General features: G+C 48.3%; 2 protein-coding genes across 4 annotated transcripts; both read right to left on the reverse strand.

The window, feature by feature from the left end:
- Window positions 1–4,749: 4,749 nt before the first annotated feature.
- Window positions 4,750–11,915, reverse strand: atoh8 (atonal bHLH transcription factor 8). 2 transcript variants are annotated; one of them, XM_069177575.1, is made up of 5 exons: window positions 11,519–11,915; window positions 10,026–11,180; window positions 9,416–9,571; window positions 8,943–9,134; window positions 4,750–5,208 (listed from the first exon to the last, which is right to left on the reverse strand). In XM_069177575.1, exons 2-5 carry the CDS (start codon window positions 10,623–10,625, stop codon window positions 5,182–5,184), a joined length of 975 nt encoding a protein of 324 aa, XP_069033676.1. In that variant the 5' UTR covers window positions 10,626–11,180; window positions 11,519–11,915; the 3' UTR covers window positions 4,750–5,181. The 2 variants fall into 2 exon arrangements, with proteins under 2 accessions (XP_069033676.1, XP_069033666.1); XM_069177565.1 differs by having other exon boundaries at window positions 10,026–11,184.
- Window positions 11,916–17,149: 5,234 nt separating this feature from the next.
- Window positions 17,150–26,136, reverse strand: rnf103 (ring finger protein 103). 2 transcript variants are annotated; one of them, XM_069177598.1, is made up of 7 exons: window positions 25,550–26,136; window positions 24,185–24,333; window positions 23,584–23,699; window positions 23,027–23,449; window positions 22,762–22,894; window positions 21,146–21,232; window positions 17,150–18,689 (listed from the first exon to the last, which is right to left on the reverse strand). In XM_069177598.1, exons 1-7 carry the CDS (start codon window positions 25,773–25,775, stop codon window positions 17,826–17,828), a joined length of 1,998 nt encoding a protein of 665 aa, XP_069033699.1. In that variant the 5' UTR covers window positions 25,776–26,136; the 3' UTR covers window positions 17,150–17,825. The 2 variants fall into 2 exon arrangements, with proteins under 2 accessions (XP_069033699.1, XP_069033691.1); XM_069177590.1 differs by having other exon boundaries at window positions 25,544–26,136.
- Window positions 26,137–27,530: the final 1,394 nt, after the last annotated feature.

Genomic DNA, 27,530 nt, shown 5'->3' on the forward strand with positions numbered 1-27,530 from the left:
TCTATATATGAATATGGATATATATATAAATATGTATAAATATATATATATGTCTATTGGCAGAAATGATGTACATATATATACGTAAACATATTTATATGCCTGGTCGATGTCTCCACATCATAAACTCTCCACCCACACGTTTTAGACATGACACACAACACAGCTTCACACCGTACTACTCATCCATTATCCATCCATCCGTCATCCATCCATCTGTCATCCATCATCCTTCCATCATCCATCAATCATCAATCATCCATCATTCATCCATCCATCTGTCATCCATCCATCCATCATCAATCCAACCATCCATCATTCATCCATCATCCATCCATCTGTCATCCATCCATCCATCCATCATTAATCATCCATCATTCATCCATCCATCATCAATCCATTGTCCATCCATCTGTCATCCATCCATCATTCACCCATCTGTCATCCATCCATCATCAATCCATCCATCTGTCCATCATCCATCCATTTATCATCCATTCATCATCCATCCACACATCATCCATCCATCCATCCATCCACCATCCACCATCCATCTATACATAATTCATCATTCATCCATCCATCCATCATCCATCCATCCATCATCAATCATCCATCATTCATCCATCCGTCATCCATCCATCATCAATCATCTATCTGTCATCCATCCATCATCCATCCATTATTCATCCATTATGATTATTATTATGTACGGACTGGACACTGCTTCCCCAACAACAAGCCGTGGATCACCAGTGACCTGAAGGTGCTTCTTAATCAGAAGAAAGCAGCCTTCAGGTCTGGGGACAGGGAGGAGCTCAGGAGAGTGCAGCGCCACCTGAAGGAGAAGATGAGGGAGTGCAAGGACTCCTACAGGAGGAAGCTGGAGGCCAAACTCCAGCAGAACAACGTGAGGGAGGTGTGGACCGGTATGAAGGAGATTACTGGGTTCAAGGGGAGAGAGAGACAACCAGGGGGAACCTGGAGAGGAACAATCAGGGGGAACCTGGAGAGGAACAACCAGGGGGAACCTGGAGAGGAACAATCAGGGGGAACCTGGAGAGGAACAACCAGGGGGAACCTGGAGAGGTCCAATGAGCTAAACTGTTTCTTCAACAGGTTTAGTTCACCACTCTCATCTGTCTCCTCCACACCTTACACCTCCCAAACACCTCTGCTGCCTCTCTCCCTCCCCCCTCTGCCCCCCCTGGTGAGCTGCATAGAGCCCTCAATCTCAAAGGGCTCTTCCTCCATCGACACCATGACCCCCCCACCCCCCTCTCTGTGGCGACTGGCCAGGTTAGGAGACAGCTGGAGAGACGAGAGACTCCACCAGCGCAAGGCTGCAGGACCTGACGGCATCGGCCCCGTGGTCCTGAAGACCTGCGCCGTCCAGCTGGCTGAGGTCCTACAACACCTCTTCAACCTGAGCCTGAAGCAGGAGGAAGTCCTGGTGCTGTGGAAGACGTCCTGCCTGGTTCCAGTCCCCAAGAAGACGACTCCATCTGGCCTCAACGACTACCGACCGGTTGCCCTCACATCTCATGTGATGAAGGTGCTGGAGAGGCTGGTCTTGGCCCACCTCAGGCCGCTGGTGAAATCTTCTCCGGACCCTCTGCAATTTGCGTACCAGCCTCATGTGGGAGTGGACGATGCCATCATCTACCTGCTGCAACGAGCTCAGTCTCACCTGGATGGAACCGGTGACTCTGTGAGAATCACTTTCTTTGATTTCTCCAGTGCATTCAACACCATCCAACCACTGCTGCTGAGTGAGAAGCTGCGGGTGGAGGGGGTGGACACGTCCACCGTCTCCTGGATCACTGACTACCTGACAGGCAGACCACAGTTTGTCCATCTGGGCAGTGTGCTGTCTGATACGGTGGTCAGTGGTACTGGAGCTCCTCAGGGAACTGTTCTGTCTCCTTCCTGTTCACCTTCTACACAACTGACTTCCAGAACAACTCAGAGTCAAGACATCTGCAGAAGTTCTCTGATGACTCTGCAGTGGTCGGTGTATAAGGGATGGACGGGAGGAGGAGTCAGCGGACGGTGTATAAGGGATGGACGGGAGGAGGAGTCAGCGGACGGTGTATAAGGGATGGACGGGAGGAGGAGTCAGTGGACGGTGTATAAGGGATGGACGGGAGGAGGAGTCAGTGGACGGTGTATAAGGGATGGACGGGAGGAGGAGTCAGTGGACGGTGTATAAGGGATGGACGGGAGGAGGAGTCAGTGGACGGTGTATAAGGGATGGACGGGAGGAGGAGTCAGTGGACGGTGTATAAGGGATGGACGGGAGGAGGAGTCAGTGGACGGTGTATAAGGGATGGATGGGAGGAGGAGTCAGTGGACGGTGTATAAGGGATGGACGGGAGGAGGAGTCAGCGGACGGTGTATAAGGGATGGACGGGAGGAGGAGTCAGTGGACGGTGTATAAGGGATGGATGGGAGGAGGAGTCAGCGGACGGTGTATAAGGGATGGACGGGGGGACGAGTACAGGGCAGTAGTGGAGGACTTTGTGGAGTGGGCTGGTAGAAATCACCTCCTCCTGAACGTGGCCAAGACCAGAGAGATGGTGGTCGACTTCAGGAGGAAGACGACGGCTCCACAACCGCTGAGAGTTCTGGGAGAGGAGGTGGACATGGTGGAGGAGTACAAGTACCTGGTGTCTCCATGACAACAGACTGAACTGGAAGACCAACATCAACGCTGTCTACAAGAAGGGGATGAGTCAACTCTTTTTCTTGAGGAAACTTCGATCCTTCAATGTGTGCAGCGAGATGTTGGAGATGTTCTACCATCTGTTGTGACCAGTGCTTTGTACTTCTAGTAGTCTGCTGGGGGGAGAGGTGGTGGTGGGGGAGCAGCATTGGAGCCGGAGACACCAACAGACTTAACAAACTGGTGAAGAAGGCCGGCTCTCCAGCGGCTATCCATATTGGATAATCCTGACCACCCTCTCCACCTGCTGCAGGGACAGAGGAGGACGTTCTCCAAAAGACTCCTCCAGCTCCGCTGTCACAAGGACAGATACAGGAGATCATTCCTGATACAGGAGATCATTCCTGATACAGGAGATCATTCCAGATACAGGAGGTCATTCCTGATCCAGGAGATCATTCCTGATACAGGAGATCATTCCAGATACAGGAGATCATTCCTGATACAGGAGATCATTCCTGATACAGGAGATCATTCCAGATACAGGAGATCATTCCTGATACAGGAGATCATTCCTGATACAGGAGATCATTCCAGATACAGGAGATCATTCCTGATACAGGAGATCATTCCTGTCCACTGCAATAAGACAATAACTCACCTCTGGCAAAATCCATCACACAACAATAACACTGTTGTGTTTCTTGTTTGTTTAAATATAAAAATATATATATGTATATATATATATATATATATATATACTGTACTGTAAATACTGAGCATTTTTATATTTAATAGTTTTTTACTGTTATTTTATTTCATTCCTGTATCTATAAATGCTGCTGTAGCGAAAGAATTTCCCCTTGGGGATTAATAAAGTAACTACCTACCTACCATTATCCATCCATCCATCCATCATCAGTCATCCATCATTCATCCATCATCCATCTATCCATCAATCCGTCATCCATCCATCCATCCATCATCAATCATCATTCATCCATCCATCCATCATCAATCCATCTGTCCGTCATCCATCAATTTATCATCCATCCATCTGTCATCCATCCATCATTCATCCATCTATCCATCCGTCATCCATCATCCATCCATCATTCATCCATCCGTCATTCATCCATCATCAATCCATCCATCATACATCCATCATCAATCCATCTGTCCGTCATCCATCAATTTATCATCCATCCATCTGTCATCCATCCATCATTCATCCATCTATCCATCCGTCATCCATCATCCATCCATCCATCATTCATCCATCCATCCGTCATCAATCATCCATCATTCACCCATCCGTCATCAATCATCCATGTCATCCATCCATCATCCGTCCATCATTCATACATTATCCATCCATCCAACCATCATCCATCCATCCATCATTCATCCATCCATCGATCATCCATCCATCCATAATCCATCAATTTATCATCCAACCATCCATCAACCATCCATCTATACATTCATCATTCATCCATCCGTCATCCATCCATCCATCATTAATCCATCCATCCATCATTCATCCATCCGTCATCCATCCATCCATCATTCATCATCCATCATTCATCCATCCATCCATCATTAATCATCCATCATTCATCCATCCATCCATTGTCCATCCATCATTCATTCATCCATCCATCCAGCCATCATCCATACATCTATCTATTTCATTACTGACTTACCTGCCTACCACACGTGTTTTCCTTTATTCTTTTGGGTTTAACTTTGTTTAAGTTTGAATAAAGTAGTTTTGTTTGACCTTCAATCTGCGTCTCCTCAGTTATTTCATGGCTTTTGGGGGCTTTAAATCCACATGAACCCTGAAAATACCTGAGAACAGTGTTTGTCAGTGAGAGCTGCAAAGAAACCCAACCTCTCAAAGCATTGTAGGATATCTGCTGGTTAGATTGTATGCAAATTAAGTACAGACCATGGTATTAAAATGTGCAGTGATTGGATGTAGAAGGTTGTTCCTCTGTGATGTTCTACGCTCTGAACTGATCTCTGCTTCAAATACACATCCATCATCATGTTACCAGGTGGAGAACCTTGTATGTTAATGGAAACACAGAAGGGTCATACATTTGAGATTTTATTGGAAATAATTTGATTTCTTGGCTTTCAAACCTGTGTGTCCTCATGGTGTTTCTATATGGGTCATTAATTTATGATTGGCACCTCTGGATGAGTGTCAGGATTCAAACTGACTTCTGTCATACAGAGTTCATACATGTTTAACACTGCAACATACAGACTACCATCATCATCATCACCACCACCATCATCACCTTGAGCTGCCACACCTTCCCATCATGTGGTACCAACATTAAAGCACACTGGGATGTGACTCCTCCTCCACACGGTCGGTACTGTGGTGAACATTAGTGTTTGTTTCCATGGTCACAGACTTTGTCCTCATCTGTTCAACTGAGTCCAGCAGATGTGTTGAGCCTGAGGCAGGTCGTCTGATCTGTTGTTGGGACAGAGGTGGGTCATACTTCCTCTGGCAGCCTCCCAACCTGTCGACAAAATAAAAGCTGTTTAAAAGAAAGAACGTAATCACTTCCTGTCTGTGATGAACCATGAATATTATCATCATCATATGTTCTTGTGTAAAACTGTCCCTTCACTCTAAACACTGTAAAAGGTTGATGTTTCACAGGATGTGACCACATGAGCTCAGTCTGCCCTCCTGTTCTTTCTGATGGACAGACACATGATGATGTCACAAGGGGATGACCTTTGACCTTTTGGATATAAAACGTCATCATTTGTCCATCCCTGCTGTGAGGGAGGTTTTCAGCCACTGGGGGGCAGCAGCAGAGCAGTGCCTCATTGGTCTGGAGTTTGTGAATAGAGGTCCAGTGACCTGTCTTTTTTCACTGGTTCTGGTCTCAGTGGGGCTCTTCAGCTGTGTGCTGCTGAGCAGAGGACCGAGTTTTCGTGAGGTGTGTGATCAGAGAGCAGAGAGAGGGAGCTGCAGCAGACACACCATCACCGCTGATATACAACATGTGATCAGAGCGGCTGGAGTATTTGTGGTGTTTAAATCTGATGCAGCTCTGAGATCATAAAAGCTGTCGTACTGCAGATAAATACCAACTGCAGGACACTAATGAAAGAAGTGAGCAATGATGAGCAGTGATGATGAGCTGTGAGAGGAACCATGTCAAACAAACTGTCATCATTTCCGTTTCTATTTGATCCTCTGTTTATTTCTGGTTTATCTCCTTTAATGTTCAGCAGATTTTCTTCTAGTTCACAGGAACTGTTTCAGGTTTGGTTGGATTTTGCTGCCCAGTTGTTTCAGTCTGTGGGATCAACTCTGTCGCTCACGTTTAAAATAAAGATGACTGTTATGATGAACCTCTCTGCTGCATCTCCAGTGAGCAGCTGTTCACTGCAGTGAGCATCACAGCCAACCCTGAAGATGTGACAGTCGTGAAGAGGAGTCTCACAGGAACCCGTTCAGGCCCGGTACCAGCAGCTCCGGCCGAGAGACGCAGTCAGACACGACATGAGCAGAAGTTATTCAGATTTGGAAGGAAACACATGTTGTTTAGGTGAAAGCTGCTTCAATGTGATGAGTAAAACATCAACCATGTTGTTGAGATAAAAAAACTTCGAGCAGCTGAGCTCCATGATTCCAGGGTCACCCTTCTGATGGAAGCACACACGCGCACACACACACACACACACACACACACACGCGCACACACACACACACACACACACACACGCACACACGCGCACACACACACACACACACACACACACACACACACACACACACACACACACACACACCTCTGTCTCTCCACCAGCTGCTGCTGTCTGACAGGCTGATGATGACTGTGTTTTTTCCCCTCCTTGTTTCAAAGTATGTTGGAGCAGATGGCTCGGAGAGGCAGAGTGGGGGAATGTGCTGGAGAGACGGCTGGGGAATGTGCCAAGTGTGTGTGTGTGTGTGTGTGTGTGTGTGTGTGTGTGTGCGTGCGCACAGAGTGTGTGTGTGGTTTCAGTTCGCGTGCCTTCTTGCTGCCCTCTGCCCTTCATGGCGCCAGCTCCACTTCCCCTCCACTCTAAACATCTGGTGTCTGGAACTTTCAGAACACACATACTCACACACACACACACACACACACACACACACACACACACACACACACACACACACACACACACACTCACACACACACACACTCACACACACGCGGCCAGCCAGCCAGCCAGCAGGGAAAAAGCCCTCAGCTAGTTTATATCTAAGAGCAACAGCATAGTGTGAGGCTGAACACTGCGACTGTGTCTCACTAATGAAAACTCACTTTCACAACCACACAGCTCGTCATGTGATCACTGCTCTCATCCAGTGTAACAAACGCAGTGTCTCTCTGCTCCACATGAATTCGCACACAGCTGATGGATTGGAAAGAGACTGTAGCTGCATTTCTGGTATGGTAATAATGTCTCAGTCATGATGCAGTGAGAGACCTACTGATGCAGTGAGAACTACTGATACATTGAGAAGACCTGCTGATCCATCAAGAAGACCTGCTGATGCAGTGAGAACTACTGATGCAGTGAGTAGAATTACTGATGCAGTGAGCAGACATACTGATGCAGTGAGAAATATAATGATGTAGTAAGCAGAACAACTGATGCAGTGAGAGATATACTGATGTAGTGGGAGACCTACTGATGCAGTGAGATACCTGCTGATCCACTGAGAAGACCTGCTTATGCAGTGAGCAGAACTACTGATCCATTGAGTAGAACTACCGATGCAGTGAGTAGAACTACCGATGCAGTGAGTAGAACTATTCATGCAGTGAGTAGAACTACTGATGCAGTGAGCAGACATACTGATGCAGTGAGCAGACATACTGATGCAATGAGAAATATACTGATGCAGTAAGCAGAACAACTGGTACAGTGAGAGATATACTGATGCAGTGGGAGACCTACTGATGCAGTGAGATACCTGCTGATCCACTGAGAAGACCTGCTGATGCAGTGAGCAGACATACTGATGCAGTGAGCAGAACTACTGATGCAGTGAGCAGAACTACTGATGCAGTGAGAACTACTGATGCAGTAAGTAGAACTGCTGATGCAGTAAGTAGAACTGCTGATGCAGTGAGCAGAACTACTGATGCAATGAGAACTACTGATGCAGTAAGTAGAACTACTGATGCAATGAGCAGACATACTGATGCAGTGAGCAGACATACTGATACAGTGAGGGACCTACTGATGCAGTGAAATACCTGCTGATCCACTGAGAAGACCTGCTGATGCACTGAGCAGAACTACTGATGCAGTGAGAGAACTACTGATGCAGTGAGTAGAACTACTGATACAGTAAGTAGAACTACTGATGCAGTAAGTAGAACTGCTGATGCAGTGAGCAGAACTACTGATGCAGTAAGTAGAACTACTGATGCAGTAAGTAGAACTACTGATGCAGTGAGCAGACATACTGATACAGTGAGGGACCTACTGATGCAGTGAAATACCTGCTGATCCACTGAGAAGACCTGCTGATGCACTGAGCAGAACTACTGATGCAGTGAGCAGAACTACTGATGCAGTGAGACCTACTGATGCAGTGAGCAGACATACTGATGCAGTGAGAACTACTGATGCAGTTAGTAGAACTACTGATGCAGTGAGCAGAACTACTGATGCAGTGAGTAGAACTACTGATATACCAGGACTCAATATAAGCAGAGGAACAGTCTGACAGTGTGTCTGCCCCCACTTAAATCTGGCTACATGTTTTCACACATGCACATTTGAAGTGGAACACTGTAGACGGTCAGACGTGTGCACTGAGCGGTGTTCAGAGTCAGTTTTTATCAGAGCTGCCTCTCAGTCAGAGTTTACTGTGTAAAACTGCCTCTGACATGAACTCCAGCAGAAAGACACATCTGGAGGAACACTCTCGCAACACTGATTCCACCATTGCTACAAAGCTTGGTCACATTCACCTCCCTGCCTTCTGTTTAACACCAGTCTAAGCCTCATTAGGCCTCATGTTGGTCCATGAATGTCCACACATGCCGTGTGGTGAATACTAGAGGATGAGTGCTTCTACATACATCATACTGATGACACATGAACATGGATGTATTGTGCTGCATGAAAGAGAAGCAGGCTTCTTACTGAAACATGATCACATGGGAAATGATGAGTGAAGGCCTGATGCCTTTGGTTCTCTGTATCAGGTGTGTTCCATATAGTCCAGCCTCACCTTCCTTTTCTTGCTACGGCCCTCGGCCTGCAGAGTTCTGGTGCACTGCTCCACACACTGAGAGAAACTCAAACTGTTGTGGTCTGAGCTGTAGTCCTGCTCTGCTAGCTGAGCCAGAGACAGGATGTAGTTGCAGGCTATACGTAATATAGCCAGCTTGGAGAGCTTCTGCCCATATGAGTAACACGGCACCTGGAGAGAGGAAGACAGGAAATCAACCACGCAGATTTCTGACACGTTTGTTTGATACTGTAAAATGAGAAGAATGGATGGGCTTACTTTAAGTGAAGTTGTGTTAAAATATAAACTTTACATTACATCTGTGTTTTGTGTTGGGAAGGTTGTGTGGTGTTTAATGTGAGTAGAGACCAGCTGGCATGTCGCCACAGTCGAACCGTCACAGTGTGCATATGCTTGTCTTGTACTGTCCATCCACTGTTGTGTGTGTTTGCAGAGGAGACTTTGAGTCTGACCTGCTTTCTCAGGGCCTCAAACGCAGCACTGATGGTGTGGACTCGGGTTCTCTCCCTGGCGTTGGCCAGAAGCCTCCTGGTCTGCTGGATGGCTTTGACCTCTGGAAGACGTCCGGGTCCATCAGCACTCATCCCGATCCGCCTCCTTGGAGACTCCTGAGAGCAGAGGACCAGAGAGACTCAGGTGATAGAACCCATTAAAAGTATGTCATTAGCAGGTGTTTCTGCATCACTGCAGGAAACAACAGAACCCAATGGCGGACGGTTTGTCACCCACATGTCACTCAGACCAAAAAGGCAGATCAATACTCTACCAAACCCCGGTATCAACCTTTGGACCGAAGTAGAGAACAATCAGAACCTCTTCTATTACTGATCAATCCATTCATTCATTGTTTAATTCATTTCATTCAGTGACATTTTCAAACGTCCAACAACAAAGATGTGAACGTCATAAAGGAGGAGACGGAACAAGTCCCTGTTTGTTACTTCAAGCTAAACTATCTTCTGTCAGTTGGCTCATTGATAAACTGAATGGTCTGAACATTGATATTTCTCCGAAGAAAATCTCTGACAGGTTTCTCTCTTTGCTGACACTCCACTTATTTACCTTGGGGGAAGAGGCCTGTGGCTCCATGTGTTCGTGGCCTCGGGAGGGCTGGCAGCCTCTGGACCCGGACAGAGGCGGCTCCAGGGAGAAGGCCGGGTGGCTGGGTGGTGGAGACAGAGGGAACGTGGAGTGGAGGCCCAGTTTGAGTCTGTTGGACAGAGGCTGGGAGATGGAGGGAGGCCAGAGGGAGATCTCTGGACTGGAGAACGGAGAAGCAGGTAACTGGGACACTTTGGAGGTGATGCCAGGCACGTTGACGCCGATTCTCATGTCTATGGCAGCGCTCTGAGCTGCAGCCACGCTGTCGTCTGGTCGACCTAACGGGAGCCCCGCAGTGCTGGCTGTTGCCTCCTGTGACATCATCAGCTGTCTGTGGAGAGGAGCCGGCCCGCCGACATGACGCGCCTCATCTACCGAGTCCACATCGGACAGGTCCACGGGGAAGGTTGTCATGGTGTCGGGCTCAGGGCTGGTGAAAAGCCTTTTGGGCTCTCGCGACTTCCTCTTGAACTTCTTGTTGGTGCCTGGCACAGACATGAGGACGGGTTCTGTGTCCATGGACATGCTCCAGGTGCTACTCAGAGGAAGAGGGTCCTTCATTCTGAGTCCAACTGACAATCGACACTGAAACTAAGCTTCGTGAACTTTGTCCTTAAAACTGATCAGAGAAATGATTTTATTCCACAAGGGTTCCGTCGCTGTGAGAGTGAACACGTCTGGAAAAAACACGCCTGCAGGTCCCAGCGAGGAGTTCAGAAACACACCATCTGAACCAGACAGCTCGAAGCAGCAGCAGACACTCACTGCTGTGGAGGAAGCAGACACTCACTGCTGTGGAGGAAGCAGACACTCACTGCTGTGGAGGAAGCAGACACTCACTGCTGTGGAGGAAGCAGACACTCACTGCTCTGGAGGAAGCAGACACTCACTGCTCTGGAGGAAGCAGACACTCACTGCTCTGGAGGAAGCAGACACTCACTGCTCTGGAGGAAGCTGCACAGCCGGCTTTCTTACTTGAACTTTTCCAGCAGCTTTTCTGAGGCTCCACTCTGTCTGCATCCTGAATAATCCACATCAGTACACAAAGCTGTGCAACATCTGCTACTCGGCACCGTCCCTCTGGATGGAGACGCTCACTGATCTCTACTGTTCTCACTGACTTTCAGTGGAGTTAGAGAGAGGAGAGAGAGAGGAGAGAGAGAGGCTCCACTCAGTCTGCATAGCAGCGCTGTGAATAACCCACACTACACACACACATACTACACAAAGACACACACTACACACATACTACACAAAGACACACACTACACACACATACTACACAAAGACACACACTACACACACACACACTACACAAAGACACACACTACACACACATACTACACAAAGACACACACTACACACACATACTACACAGAGACACACACAGAGACACACTACACACAGAGACACACTCACAGATACACTACACACAGAGACACACTCACACCTACTGTAGTGGAGGACACTGGACAGTCTGGACAGATGCGAAAGTCTCATAAAGTGTCAAACATCCCAAGCACAGACTAACTTCCTCTGCAGCCCTCAGCAGGGGGCCAATCCCAAATCCAGGTCTTTCCGGTAGAAAGTTCCTATATCGGGCTGCCCACCGGGATGTGTGTCACTCCGTCACTGAGCGGGTTCACCGGGACACTGCTTCTGCAGAAATTTGTGATCCAGGTCTCAGAGGCAGCACACTGGTCCTCCGTGTCCCTACGTGTCCCTCCTGGTCCTCCGTGTCCCCTCCCCGTCCTCCGTGTCCCTCCGCTGGTCTGCAAACACAGATCACACAGAGGGCTCGTGCGCCTCCAACTCCACTGGCGTCTGACTGGCTGGAGCTTTCTCACACGCGCGCGAACACATGCACATGCACGCACAAAGAGACGTGAGTCTGTTTATGTGGAACAGTCGGGATGTCTCCTCGGGGAGCGAGAGTCAGGACAGCTCCGCAGCGCCCCCTGCTGGTGTACAACACAAGCACTACACACAACTCACTACAAACAACTCAATCATAAAGTCACTACACACAACTCAACACAAAAGTAACTACAAACAACTTACTACACACAAACTCAATCAACTCGATCATTAGACTGACTGTTGTAGATCATATGAATGATTGTTGTTGATCATTAGTAACTGTTGTTGATCATTAGACTGACTGTTGTTGATTATTAGACTGATTGTTGTTGATCATTAGTGACTGTTGTTGATCATTAGACTGACTGTTGTTGATCATTAGTGACTGTTGTTCTTTATTAGACTGACTGTTGTTCTTCATTAGATTGAATGTTGTTAATCATTAGACTGATTGTTGTTGATCATTACTAACATTTGTTGATCATTAAACTGACTGTTGTTGATTATTAGACTGATTGTTGTTGATCATTAGTAACTGTTGTTGATCATTAGACTGACTGTTGTTGATTATTAGACTGATTGTTGTTGATCATTAGTGACTGTTGTTCTTCATTAGACTGACTGTTGTTCTTCATTAGATTGAACGTTGTTAATCATTAGACTGATTGTTGTTGATCATTACTAACATTTGTTGATCATTAAACTGACTGTTGTTGATTATTAGACTGATTGTTGTTGATCATTAGTAACTGTTGTTGATCATTAGACTGACTGTTGTTGATTATTAGACTGATTGTTGTTGATCATTAGTGACTGTTGTTCTTCATTAGACTGACTGTTGTTCTTCATTAGATTGAACGTTGTTAATCATTAGACTGATTGTTGTTGATCATTACTAACATTTGTTGATCATTAAACTGACTGTTGTTGATTATTAGTGACTGTTGTTCATCAGTAGATTGATTGTTGTTGATAATTAGTAACTGTCGTTCATCAGTAGATTGATTGTTGTTGATCATTAGACTGATTGTTGTTGATCATTAGCAACATTTGTTGATCATTAAACTCACTTGTTGATTATTAGTGGCTGTCGTTCATCAGTAGATTGATTGTTGTTGATAATTAGACCGACTGTTGTTGATAATTTGACTGAATGTTGTTCATCATTAGTGACTGTTGCTGATAATTAGACCGACTGTTGTTGATAATTTGACTGATTGTTGTTGATCATTAGTAACTGTTGTTGATCATTACACTGATTGTTATTGATCATTAGTAACTGTTGTTGATTATTAGACTGATTGTTGTTGACCATTAGTGACTATTGTTGATCATTAGACTGAATGTTGTTGATCATTAGTGACTGTTGTTCTTCATTAGACTGACTGTTGTTCTTCATTAGATTGAATGTTGTTCATCATTAGACTGATTGTTGTTGATCATTACTAACATTTGTTGATCATTAAACTAACTGTTGTTGATGATTATTGACTGTTGTTCATCAGTAGACTGATTGTTGTTGATAATTAGTAACTGTTGTTGATTATTAGACTGATTGTTGTTGATCATTAGTGACGGTTGTTGATCATTAGACTGACTGTTGTTGATAATTAGTGATTGTTGTTGATCATTAGACTGACTGTTGTTGATCATTAGTGACGGTTGTTGATCATTAGACTGACTGTTGTTGATCATTAGTGATTGTTGTTCTTCATTAGACTGACTGTTGTTGATCATTAGTGATTGTTGTTGATCATTAGACTGACTGTTGTTGATCATTAGTGATTGTTGTTGATCATTAGACTGACTGTTGTTGATCATTAGTGATTGTTGTTCTTCATTAGACTGACTGTTGTTGATTATTAGTGACTGTTGTTCATTACATTACATTTAGCTAACTATTTTATCCAAAGCGACTTACAATAAGTTCATTTCAACATGAGGGTTCAAACCAGAACAAGAATCAAGAAAATATAATTTCTTCCAGAAAGCCAAACTACAAAGTTCTATCAGTAAGTTCTATTTTAAGATACTAAAGTTCTACTGTTCAAGGTGGAAGAGGTGTGTTTTTAGTTTGTGGTGGAAGATGTTCAGAGTTCCTGCTGTCCTGATGTCGGTGGGGAGCTCATTCTACCATTTAGGAGCCAGGACAGAGGAGGAGGAGGAGGAGGAAGAGGAGCGGAGTGAACGGGCTGGGGTGTAGGGTTGGACCATGTCCTGGATGTAGACTAGACCGGATCGGTTCACAGCACGGTACACAAGTACCGATGTTTGGAAACGGATGCGGGCAGCTACTGGTAACCAGTGAAGGAGGAGGAAGAGGAGGAGGAGAAGGAGGAGCGGAGTAGTGCATTCTGAATGAGCTGCAGAGGTCGGATGGTACTAACAGGTAGACCTGCCAGGAGGGAGTTACAGTAGTTTAGATGTGAGATGACCAAAACCTGGACCAGAACCTGGACCAGAACCTGGACCAGAGCCTGGACCAGAACTTGGACCAGAACCTGCACCTCCTCCTGAGTGAGAAGAGGACGTCTTCTCCTGATGTTGTGCAGCATGTATCTACAGGAACGTGTTGTTGCAGTGATGTTGGCAGTAAGAGAGAGTTGACTGTGGAGTGTCTCCGAGGTTCTTATCAGTCAGGGTCGGGATAACAGAGTTGTTGAAGGTAGTAGTCAGGTCGAGGGTGGGAGAGTCTTTCCCTGGAAGGAAGAGCAGGTCGGTCTTGTGGAGGTTGATTTCCAGGTGGTGTGAGGACATCCACTGAGAGATGTCAGTCAGACAGGCACAGATTCATGCTGCTACCTGTGTTTCAGATCTGGAAAAGAGAGGATCAGTTGGGTGTCATCAGCATAGCTGCGGTAGGAAAAGACATGCGAGTGAAGGACAGAGCCGAGAGAGTCGGTGTAGAGAGAAGAGGAGGGGACCCGGGACGGAGCCTTGAGGGACACCAGTAGTGAGAGGACAAGGTTCAGACACAGATCCTCTCCAAGTTCCCCGGTAGGTGAGGTCGTTGAGGTAGGACGAGAACAGGGAGAGAGCAGAGAGACACCGAGGTCCTGAAGGAGGAAAGAAGGATCTGGTGGTTCACTGTGTCAAATGCAGCAGAAGGTCTAGAAGGATCAGGACAGAGGACAGAGAGGCTGCTCTAGCAGTGTGAAGCTGCTCAGAGACAGAAGGAGGACCGTCTCTGTTGAGTGGTCTGTTGAAACCAGACTGGTGGTCAAGAAGGTTATTATGGTGGAGATAGGAGGAGAGTTGGTTAAAGATAGCTCGCTCCAGAGTTTTAGAAAGAAAGGGAAGAAGAGAGACGGTCTGTAGTTGTTTACTTCAGACGGGTTGAGGGAGGGTTTCTTCAGGAGAGGGTTCACTCTCTCCTTCAGAGAGTTCAGGAAACAGACCGTTGACAGAGAAGTGGTGATGAGATGGAGAGAAAAGGAAGAAGGTCTGGAGCAATAGACTGGAGAATGTGAGATGGGACGGGGAGGGGGGGAGGTGGTTGGGGGGTGGGGGGGGTTACCAAGGTAACAACTTGATTGGGAGACAGGGGGGTGAAAGAGGAAAGTGAAGGGGATGAAGATGAAGATGATGGACATGTAGTTACAGAAGATGGATTATAAAATGAGGAGCGAATGTCATCTATCTTTTTAGTAAAGTAGTTGACAAAGTGGCTTGATGGAAGGAGGAGGGGGAGGGGGGTCAAGGAGGTTGGAGAAGATGGAGAAGATGGAGAATAGCTTTTTGGGGTTGGAAAATGAGGATGTAATTCTGGTTTGGTAGAAAGAGCTTTTGGCTGCAGAGAAAGAGGAGAGGAGAGATTGATAAGTGAGCAGGTCGTCAGGGTGGTTAGATTTTCTACATTTCCTTTCTGATGCTCTCATAGTGGCTCTCTGGGAGCACCGAGAGGAGGAGGACAGAGAGGAGGAGGACAGAGACAATCAAGAGAGGAAGACAGAGTAGAAAGGAGAGTGTCTGTGGCTGAGTTAGGATACATGAGGGAGAAAGAGTCAGTTGAAGGGAGGGCAGATAAAACAGAGGAGGGAGAGAGGAGGGAGAGAGGGGGGGGAAAGAGGGGGAGGGAGGAGGGGGAGAGGAGGGAGAGAGGGGGGAGAGAGAGAGAGAGAGAGAGAGGAGGGAGAGAGGAGGCCAAAGAGGAGACCAGAGAGGAGGGAGAGAAATGAGGGAGAGAGAGGAGGGAGAGAGGGAGTGAATGTTGTGACGGACAGGTGTAAGATGGCGCCGTGCTAGTGGCAACCTGTTACAGCAGCTCCCCCCTCGAGTGTTTTGTTAGGGCCCGAGCACCGATGGTGCGAAAGCCCTATTGTTTTTCGTAAAAATGTTATTTTTCTTCTTGGACGTTCTTATTCTTACGTAAAGTGATTTTCCTTTTTGGAGGCTTTATCATATTCAAAAACTCATGAAAGTGGAAACACATTTGTCTCCTGGTTAAAAATGTAGTATTCTAGTGGAGTTGCGAGTGGGCGTGGCCAAACGGCTCGAGAGCGCCCCCTAAAGAGATACCCCGGCGGCCACATTTACCTAAATTCACAAAATCCGGTGGACACGTGTATCACACCTTGACGCACAAAAAAGTTACATCGCACCGTTACGTCAACTCGACAGGAAGTCCACCATTTTGAGTTTAGTTGCCATTTTGGGCGATTCTGACACGTTGTACTTTGTCGAACTCCTCCGAGGGATTTTGTCGGACCGACTTGAATTTAGGTTCTATGGATAGAAAACATGTTTGAGATTAAAAGTTATCAAAATAATTTGTTTAATCACGACTTGTTTACTGTCCTGGCTTCTAAATGGTAGAATGAGCTCCCCACCGACATCAGGACAGCAGAAACTTTGAACATCTTCCACCACAAACTAAAAACACACCTCTTCAGACTTTACCTTGAACAGTAGAACTTTAGTATCTTAAAATAGAACTTACTGACAGAACTTTGTAGTTTGGCTTTCTGGAAGAAATTATATTTTCTTGATTCTTGTTCTGGTTTGAATCCTCAAGGTTGAAATGAACTTATTGTAAGTCGCTTTGGATAAAAGCGTCAGATAAATGAAATGTAATCTACAAGGTATGAGTCACGGCTCTAGACGCTGCAGATCTGGACGGTCAGCTTGGACTTTGTTAGTTTTTATGGGAATAAAAGTCATGAATGTAAAACCACTGAAAAGGTGTTTTGTTAACTTGCTGATCAGAAGGACGACAGAAGAACCTGAAAGGTTGGAAACACTTTTTATTGTTAGAACAAGGTTACTGCTGAGAACACGTTCTCTTCTTACCCTGAACACATGTTCTCTTCTTACCCTGAACACATGTTCTCTTCTTACCCTGAACACATGTTCTCTTCTTACCCTGAACACACATCCACCCAGACCGGAGGGGCGGAGCCTTGGCTCAACGATGGCCTCCTTCACTGTCTGTCAGCAGAAGATCCAATCTGCATCAGAGGGAAGGAGGAGTCTGCAGGGGGTGGAGCCTGAAGCAGGAAGAGGAGGAGCCTAAAATAGTTAAAACATGGTCCAGGGGTTAAAGTCCACTGGTTCTGGTTCTGGGTTTGAAGGGTCGATCTGCATCGTCTGACTCCACCTGACAGGTTGGTTCAGTGTCTGATCCAGGTTCTGATCCAGGTCCTGTCTGACTGTCAGGACCTGTGATGTCATGAGCAGATGTGAGGTCACAGAGCAGACTCAGCTGTCAGTCACATGATCCACACCGACTGTTAGTCCTGTCAGGTGTGAGACCATCGGACTCCCGCCGAGCTGATGCAGAGGAGTCGGACCTTCAAAACCACCACAACTCCATGTTAGTGCTGCAGCATCTGTCCTGAGCTGAGCAGTGACCGGTGAGACGAGTCGGATCGGTTACTAACTAAATGTTAACGTGGACCTGGATCAGTGGTGCTGGACCTGGATCAGTGGTGCTGGACCTGGATCAGTGGTACTCGGTTTCTTCTTGAAGCTGGGCCAGCGACACACTGGGCAGCAGTGTCTGCCTGCAGCGAGCCACATGGCGATACAGGGCTGGTGGAAGGCGTGGCCACAGGGCAGCGCCATCAGCAGCTCGCCACCCGCCAAGTTCTCCAGACACACCACACACTCGGAGCAGCGTAGCACGCCGCGCGGCCACGGCAACCACTCACACACACCTTCAGGTGGGAGGCGGCCTGCTGACGGACAGCAGCAGGTCAACTCAGCAGCACACACACACTGATGGCTGCAGAGGGGGGGGCGGGGCCTCTGCTGCCTGCTCTCTGCGTCTGATTGGCTGCTGTCCATTTCTTCTTCTAGCTTCCCCCCACACCCTTCGCCCCCCTGCTGACCAACAGTGCGCAGCCTCCAGGTCGGCAGCTCTTTAATGTAGTCCACGTTTACTAATGGGCGGAGCCAGAGGTCAGGGAACGCTAGGCGCTCCAATAAGAAGTTGGGGTCCTCCTCCCAGTCGGAGTAGTCCGACGGGACCTGATGCAGGGATGCAATGGGGTGTAGCAGGTAGGAGGTGTACCAGTCCCACAGGCTGGCCAGCCACTCCAAGTTGGTGGTGCTGTCCCCCTGGCTCCGCCCACAGCGCCGCTTCTTCTCAAAGTAGTCGACGAGCAGGCCGTGGGCCAGGTAGGTGGACAGGAAGAGAGCCGGGTGGGACGAGTAGAAGGTCCAGTCTGCTCTCAGCAGGCCGGCCAGCGAGGTGGTGTCGGCGTAGCGCAGCAGCTTCAGGCTGCAGATGTAGAGAGAGTCCAGGTCGGGCAGCTGGAGCAGCGCCTGCAGGGGGAGCACTTTATTATGAACACACTTCCTGTCTGTTCTGCTCCAACCTCGCATCAACCAGGTGTCACCGTCTCCCCCTGCCCCCCCATTTTAACTAATGTCTGACAGTGTGTAAAGCGGTCGGAGTTGAAGGGGGAGATGGAGTGGTCTCTGTCACGCTGTAACTCCTCCCACAACATACTTCATTCATGCTATAACTCCTCCCACAACATGGTTCAGTCACGCTATAACTCCTCCCACAACATGCTTCAGTCACGATGTAACTCCTCCCTCAACATGCTTCAGTCACGATGTAACTCCTCCCACAGCATGCTCAGTCACGCTATAACTCCTCCCTCAACATGCTTCAGTCACGCTGTAACTCCTCCCACAACATGCTTCAGTCACACTATAACTCCTCCCTCAACATGCTTCAGTCACGCTATGACTCCTCCCACAACATGCTTCAGTCACGCTATAACTCCTCCCACAATATGCTTCAGTCACGCTATAATTCCTCCCTCAACATGCTTCAGTCACGCTATAACTCCTCCCACAACATGCTTCAGTCACGATGTAACTCCTCCCACAGCATGCTCAGTCACGCTATAACTCCTCCCTCAACATGCTTCAGTCACGCTGTAACTCCTCCCACAACATGCTTCAGTCACACTATAACTCCTCCCTCAACATGCTTCAGTCACGCTATGACTCCTCCCACAATATGCTTCAGTCACGCTATAATTCCTCCCTCAACATGCTTCAGTCACGCTGTAACTCCTCCCACAACATGGTTCAGTCACGCTATAACTCCTCCCTCATCATGCTTCAGTCACGCTGTAACTCCTCCCACAACATGGTTGAGTCACGCTATAACTCCTCCCTCATCATGCTTCAGTCACGCTGTAACTCCTTCCACAACATGCTTCAGTCACGCTATAACTCCTCTCTCAACATGCTTCAGTCATGCTATGACTCATCCCACAACATGGTTCAGTCACGCTATAACTCCTCCCACAACATGGTTCAGTCACGCTATAACTCCTCCCACAACATGGTTCAGTCACGCTATAATTCCTCCCATAACATGCTTTAGTCACGCTGTAACTCCTCCCTCAACATGGTTCAGTCACACTGTAACTCCTCCCTCAATATGCTTCAGTCACGCTATAACTCCTCCCACAACATGGTTCAGTCACGCTATAACTCCTCCCATAACATGGTTCAGTCACGCTATAACTCCTCCCATAACATGCTTCAGTCACGATGTAACTCCTCCCACAGCATGCTCAGTCACGCTATAACTCCTCCCTCAACATGCTTCAGTCACGCTGTAACTCCTCCCACAACATGCTTCAGTCACACTATAACTCCTCCCTCAACATGCTTCAGTCACGCTATGACTCCTCCCACAACATGCTTCAGTCACGCTATAACTCCTCCCACAATATGCTTCAGTCACGCTATAATTCCTCCCTCAACATGCTTCAGTCACGCTGTAACTCCTCCCACAACATGGTTCAGTCACGCTATAACTCCTCCCTCATCATGCTTCAGTCACGCTGTAACTCCTCCCACAACATGGTTCAGTCACGCTATAACTCCTCCCTCATCATGCTTCAGTCACGCTGTAACTCCTTCCACAACATGCTTCAGTCACGCTATAACTCCTCTCTCAACATGCTTCAGTCATGCTATGACTCATCCCACAACATGGTTCAGTCACGCTATAACTCCTCCCATAACATGGTTCAGTCACGCTATAACTCCTCCCACAACATGGTTCAGTCACGCTATAACTCCTCCCATAACATGGTTCAGTCACGCTATAACTCCTCCCACAACATGGTTCAGTCACGCTATAACTCCTCCCACAACATGGTTCAGTCACGCTATAATTCCTCCCTCAACATGCTTCAGTCACGCTGTAACTCCTCCCACAACATGGTTCAGTCACGCTATAACTCCTCCCTCATCATGCTTCAGTCACGCTGTAACTCCTCCCACAACATGGTTCAGTCACGCTATAACTCCTCCCTCATCATGCTTCAGTCACGCTGTAACTCCTTCCACAACATGCTTCAGTCACGCTATAACTCCTCTCTCAACATGCTTCAGTCATGCTATGACTCATCCCACAACATGGTTCAGTCACGCTATAACTCCTCCCATAACATGGTTCAGTCACGCTATAACTCCTCCCACAACATGGTTCAGTCACGCTATAACTCCTCCCATAACATGGTTCAGTCACGCTATAACTCCTCCCACAACATGGTTCAGTCACGCTATAACTCCTCCCATAACATGCTTCAGTCACGCTATAACTCCTCCCATAACATGCTTCAGTCACGATGTAACTCCTCCCATAACATGCTTCAGTCACGATGTAACTCCTCCCATAACATGCTCCTGTCTGGTACCGTGTAAATGATGGAACTACGCGTAGAACAGGAGAGTTTGTTTCCTACCAGAACTGGCAGCCACGACACCAGCAGGATGGAGTTATAGGTTCCGAGAGTTCGGATCAGAACCACAAATCGTTTCACTGTTGCTCCCTGTCAATCAAAAAGAAGACATGTTAGAACAGTAAACATTGGTCCCCCCTCCAACTCCCAATCAGCAGCCAATCATCATTGAGGAGGCCAACCAGTCAGTCAATCATCATCGAGGAGGTCGCTACACTGTACTGTACCGAAGCTGTCAGATTAATGTACCAGACCAACAATTATAATTTTTCCTTTTTAAATTCATATCTTAGAGATCTTATAGAACCATATAATCCCAGCAGAGCACTTCTCTCTCAGTACGCTGGTCTACTTGTGGTTCCCAGAGTTTCCAGAAGTAGAATGGGAGGCGGAGCTTCAGTTTTCAGGCTCCTCCCCTGTGGAACCAGCTCCCAGTTTGTGTTGGAGGGGCAGAAACCCTCTCTAGCTTTAAGATTAGACTCAAAACCTTCCTTCTTGATAAAGCCTATAGTTAGGGCTGGCTCAGGTAGACCTGAACCAACCCTTAGTTATGCTGTTATAGGCCGAGGCTGCTGGAGGACCTCGTTACATGCTGAGCTTCTTTTCTTTCCTCCTACTCTTTAACTGACTCATACCTCACCATCTTCTTCTCTCCCATAGTTTCTTCTTATTATCTGTTGTCTCCATTCAGTTCCTTCACTCGTGTAGTTTCTGTTCTTTCTTTTCCAGATGTTCCGTCATGGAGCTGCATGTCTCTGCTCTGTGATTGTCGTCTCCACCAACAGTTCTTCTCTTCTATCTCTATGCTGTCCTTTTCTCTCTCTGCTCTCCTCTCACCCCAACCGGTCGAGGCAGATGCTCCGCCCACCTCTGATCCTGGTTCTGTTAACAGATGCTCCTCCCACCTCTGATCCTGGTTCTGTTAACAGATGTTCTCCACCTCTGATCCTGGTTCTGTTAACAGATGCTCCGCCCACCTCTGATCCCGGTTCTGTTAACAGATGCTCCGCCCACCTCTGATCCCGGTTCTGTTAACAGATGCTCCGCCCACCTCTGATCCCGGTTCTGTTAACAGATGCTCCGCCCACCTCTGATCCTGGTTCTGTTAACAGATGCTCCGCCCACCTCTGATCCTGGTTCTGTTAACAGATGCTCCGCCCACCTCTGATCCCGGTTCTGTTAACAGATGCTCCGCCCACCTCTGATCCTGGTTCTGTTAACAGATGCTCCGCCCACCTCTGATCCTGGTTCTGTCAGAGGTTTCTTCCTGTTAAACAGAGTTTTTCTTCCCTCTGTTGGAGGTTTTTCCCCCTTAAAGAGGAGGGTTTTTTTTCCCCTCCCAGCTTATGTGGAAATTGTTGAATTGTTGGTTTCTCTGTATAATATTGTAAAGTTCTGCTGTAAAGACTTGAATGTGTTAAGTGCCATGAAATAACCTGTGTTGTGATTTGGTGCTATAGAAATAAAGTTGAATTGAATTGAATTGAATTAAATTAAATTAAATTAAATTAAATGTGAGGAGATATGGAAGCTGAGTTTAAGGTATCTTTAAATGAAAACAGTGACTGTAACAAGAGGACTTTGGTTTCCACCGTGTTTTCAGGAAGACGAACACTGACCTGTGTGATGAAAAGGTCCATCCAGGCCAGTAGGTTGATGAGGACCAGGCTGAGGACGAACACATCATTGACCTCCGGCTGGACCGAACGTAGGAAGGTGTCCATGGCAGCCAGGGACAGGAACTCACCCGTACTACAGACAGAGGACCAGCAGAGACGAGTAAAGGACCAGCAGAAATGATTGAAGGACCATCGTCCCTCATGTCTATTATTTTAATATCTGAATCTGTATGTCCACAGACAGGAATCCGTTTTAAATCATCACCTGTTGCCGTAGCGATAAATACCCTCAGGCATCTTGAGAATGTAGGCGGGGCTCCGGGTCACACCGATCTCTGATAGGCTGCTGTGGTTGTCCCAGTGACGTACGTCCACAAAGATGAAGTCGATCCTGCCTGTGAACTTGACGGAGAGCGAGGAGAAGAAGGTGGGAGGCTGGGACAGACGGGCGAACAGAAACATCTTGACTGGGTGAGCCGGGTCAGACCGCCACTCCTCCATCAGCTGCTCCGACCGACGCAGGGTTCTGATTCGATGAGCCACATGTGAGGTCATCCAGCGGAAGATGTGTTCAGTTTCAATGCGACGGCCGTTGTATTCTCTCAGCATGACTTTGCCCTTCGATGCTGACGTCTGAGGAACAGACATGATGAGAGTGGAGCGCTGCCAGCCTCGCTTGATGCACGACCTGGAGAACAGAACCGGCACCAGGACCGGAACACAGCTTTACTGAAGGTTCTTTAGCAGCGTGCTCTAAAACTGCTCAGTCACACACTACTTTCTCTTATTGTGAAGTGACAGGAAGTCGTGTCGTGTTCCCACCTGTGGTCATTGGAGCAGTTGAAGGTCCCGGTTCTGATCCCAAACTGAGACACTTTCTGGACCATCTTTCCCCAACTGGACCTACTGAGCAGAGCCTCCCGGTCCTGGGCTATAACCTGTAGACACAGGGACACACAACCATCTGTCCAATCACAAGGAGAGACCACCTACTGAAGTCCAATCACAAGCAGAGACCAACTACTGACGTCCAATCACAAGGAGAGACCAACTACTGACGTCCAATCACAAGGAGAGACCAACTACTGACGTCCAATCACGGTGAGAGACCAACTACTGATGTCCAATCACAAGGAGAGACCAACTACTGACGTCCAATCACGGTGAGAGACCAACTACTGACGTCCAATCACAAGGAGAGACCAACTACTGACGTCCAATCACAAGGAGAGACCAACTACTGACGTCCAATCACAAGGAGAGACCACCTACAACAGTCGGAAGCATTAGCATAATTAATAGAACATTTTCTGATTTATAAAAACAAACCGTGTGATTTATTAGTATTAGTTTGGTGTTTATTGATTAGCGGAGGAGGTCATGTAGTTCTCCTGACACAGGTTTTAATCTCCTGAGCTTTTACCTGAACCAGCCAGATCCCGTCCTTCGTGTCCTCCACCAGTTCATAGAAGTGCATCTCTCCACTGAAGTGAGTGCTGCTGGAGTCTCCGGCCTCCGTCTGCTCCTTCTCCTTCTTGATGGCGGAGTAAAGCTCCCCCTGAGTCAGCTCTCCTGGGAAGAGGAAATACAAACAGCCTCACCTTTACCCGGTTCACTACCAACCTCACCTTTACCCGGTTCACCACCAACCTCACCTTTACCCGGTTCACCACAGGCCTCACCTTTACCCGGTTCACTACCGGCCTCACCTTTACCCGGTTCACTACAGGCCTCACCTTTACCCGGTTCACTACAGGCCTCACCTTTACCCGGTTCACCACCGGCCTCACCTTTACCCGGTTCACTACAGGCCTCACCTTTACCCGGTTCACTACCGGCCTCACCTTTACCCGGTTCACCACCGGCCTCACCTTTACCCGGTTCACTACAGGCCTCACCTTTACCCGGTTCACTACCGGCCTCACCTTTACCCGGTTCACTACAGGCCTCACCTTTACCCGGTTCACCACCGGCCTCACCTTTACCCGGTTCACTACAGGCCTCACCTTTACCCGGTTCACTACAGGCCTCACCTTTACCCGGTTCACCACCGGCCTCACCTTTACCCGGTTCACCACCGGCCTCACCTTTACCCGGTTCACTACAGGCCTCACCTTTACCCGGTTCACCACCGGCCTCACCTTTACCCGGTTCACTACAGGCCTCACCTTTACCCGGTTCACCACCGGCCTCACCTTTACCCGGTTCACCACCGGCCTCACCTTTACCCGGTTCACCACCGGCCTCACCTTTACCCGGTTCACTACCGGCCTCACCTTTACCCGGTTCACTACCGGCCTCACCTTTACCCGGTTCACTACCGCCTCACCTTTACCCGGTTCACCACCGGCCTCACCTTTACCCGGTTCACTACCGCCTCACCTTTACCCGGTTCACTACCGGCCTCACCTTTACCCGGTTCACTACCGGCCTCACCTTTACCCGGTTCACTACCGCCTCACCTTTACCCGGTTCACTACCGGCCTCACCTTTACCCGGTTCACTACCGGCCTCACCTTTACCCGGTTCACTACCGGCCTCACCTTTACCCGGTTCACTACCGCCTCACCTTTACCCGGTTCACCACCGGCCTCACCTTTACCCGGTTCACTACCGCCTCACCTTTACCCGGTTCACTACCGGCCTCACCTTTACCCGGTTCACTACCGGCCTCACCTTTACCCGGTTCACTACCGGCCTCACCTTTACCCGGTTCACTACCGCCTCACCTTTACCCGGTTCACTACCGCCTCACCTTTACCCGGTTCACCACCGGCCTCACCTTTACCTGATTTCTCCACCAGTTCGCTGACGTCCTTCTTCTCGGCCAGTCCGGAGTAGCCCAGCCCGCGGCCCTCCAGGATGGTCTTGAGCTTCTTGTAGCTGAGAGTCACCGGATCCACCAGCTGCGTGGCGAACACGCCCGTCTCATACCAGACCACCGCCTCGAAGATCCTGGCCAGCATGAAGAGCACCATGAAGTAGAGCAGCAGGAAGAACAGTTTAAGCCACATCTCGGAGGTGGACGGGAGCGCGCAGAGGTTTTGTGGGAGCAGCACACAGCTGCTAACATGGACGTCCTACACGTCACAGCCCGCAGCAGCGTCGACCGAACCTCCGTCACACCGCCACGGTTTGGTCCGGAGGAACAGCGGAGACATTCCCGGGCAGCAGTCTGCATCCAGGGGCCCTGCTGACGGTGACAGCTAACTGACTAGCTTAGCATCTCAGGTAGGCCGCGGCGGCAGATCAAAAACAAACAGGCTTCAGATGCACGCGCAGCAGCTTCCTGCAGGACGTCAGCAGCGCGCGGACCGAACTGCCGCCGTGTCCCAGACGGTCACAACATCCGAACGTGACCGTAACAACGGACCTGCTCGTGCCCTGATCAGCTGGTGCACACAGTGGCTGTGACGTCACATCCGCTTCCACCTCGCGCATGTAAACAAGATACAAAATAAAAGTCGTCAGAGCGTGTGTCCGCTCAGAAATGTTTGCGATCCTGAGAGGAGAAGGCAGAATAGTAGACAGGTGATGAGGTCCTTATGGACCTTTCGCTCAGTAAACTCATCAAAAGGACTCACCTGTCACCTCTGCTGCTGGCAGATGTTTTCTGTCTTTCATTTTTGTTGAAACTCCGTCTGACTGCTCACATCCTCCTCCTCCTGCTTCTGTCTGACCGGAACAGGAAGTAAGGCTGCTGCATGTTAGGTTGCACGATACATGATGGCACCTGCAGCAGTCAGCATGTGTACAGATGTGTTTTTGTTCCTTCTGAAAACACCAAACCACAAGCTTGCAGCATGCAGTGTATGTCCTGTCCTCAGAGGGCAGAGGACAGGAGGACGGAGGGCAGGAAGACAGAGGAACAGGAGGATGGAGGATAGGAGGACGGAGTACAGGAGGATGGAGGACAGACGATAAGAGAATGGAGGACGGAAGAAAGGAGGATGGAGGAAAGGAGGACGGAGGACAAGAGAATGGAGGACGGAAGAAAGGAGGACAGAGGACGGAGGACAAAGGAAAGGACAGATTCATAAACGTCCCACAGTGATGGACAGAGACATCCAGTCTACAGACATCAAGACGGTTCCTTTGCTGCATTTGGACTTTAAGCATTCGGAAGGAAATCATACAGTGATGTCCCCTGTGGGTCAGACGTGTCCCTGACTGTTTCTGTTGTCTCAGGTCTGTCAATAAGGGACAGGGTGAGGTGTTCACTGACACAGCGCTGCTGTCTCCCGTGTTTCTCCTTTCTGTCTCCCGTCTGTCTCTTGTGTGTCTCTTGTGTGTCTCCTGTCTGTCTCCTGCCTCATACTTTGCTTGTACTTGTCAAGAATTTGTGGATTTCATCATCAACGGTTCATAATATTGTAGCATCCCTACTTAAAGAAGATGGTACCCGGTTTGCTGGAACTTTATTCGGAACAATACACTGGCTGCTGTGGGCCGTAGCCAACGGCAACACAACGTCTAATTCTTACCAGTATCTCTCTGCACAGCATCTCTCGCTCGGCACACCTTGAACTAACTATAACGCCAAGCAAGGAAAAGAACAACAAATCCCCCCATGGCTCCTGGCCAATCACAGGCGGCTGTCCCACACCGCTCACTGTCATAGGTACAGAGGTGACTGACAGGTCTCACAACTTATGTAAATACAGTGACAACAAGAATGAACACTGACATTTTTGACAGTTAACACTAACATGTCACCCAGGCCGTTACACTGTCATGAAAAGATTCAGAGAATCTGGAGAAATCTCTGA

Source organism: Embiotoca jacksoni, unplaced genomic scaffold, assembly GCF_022577435.1.
Source record: "Embiotoca jacksoni isolate LCO1_2020_lvr unplaced genomic scaffold, fEmbJac1.0.p SCAF_108, whole genome shotgun sequence".
NCBI lineage: Eukaryota > Metazoa > Chordata > Actinopteri > Embiotocidae > Embiotoca > Embiotoca jacksoni.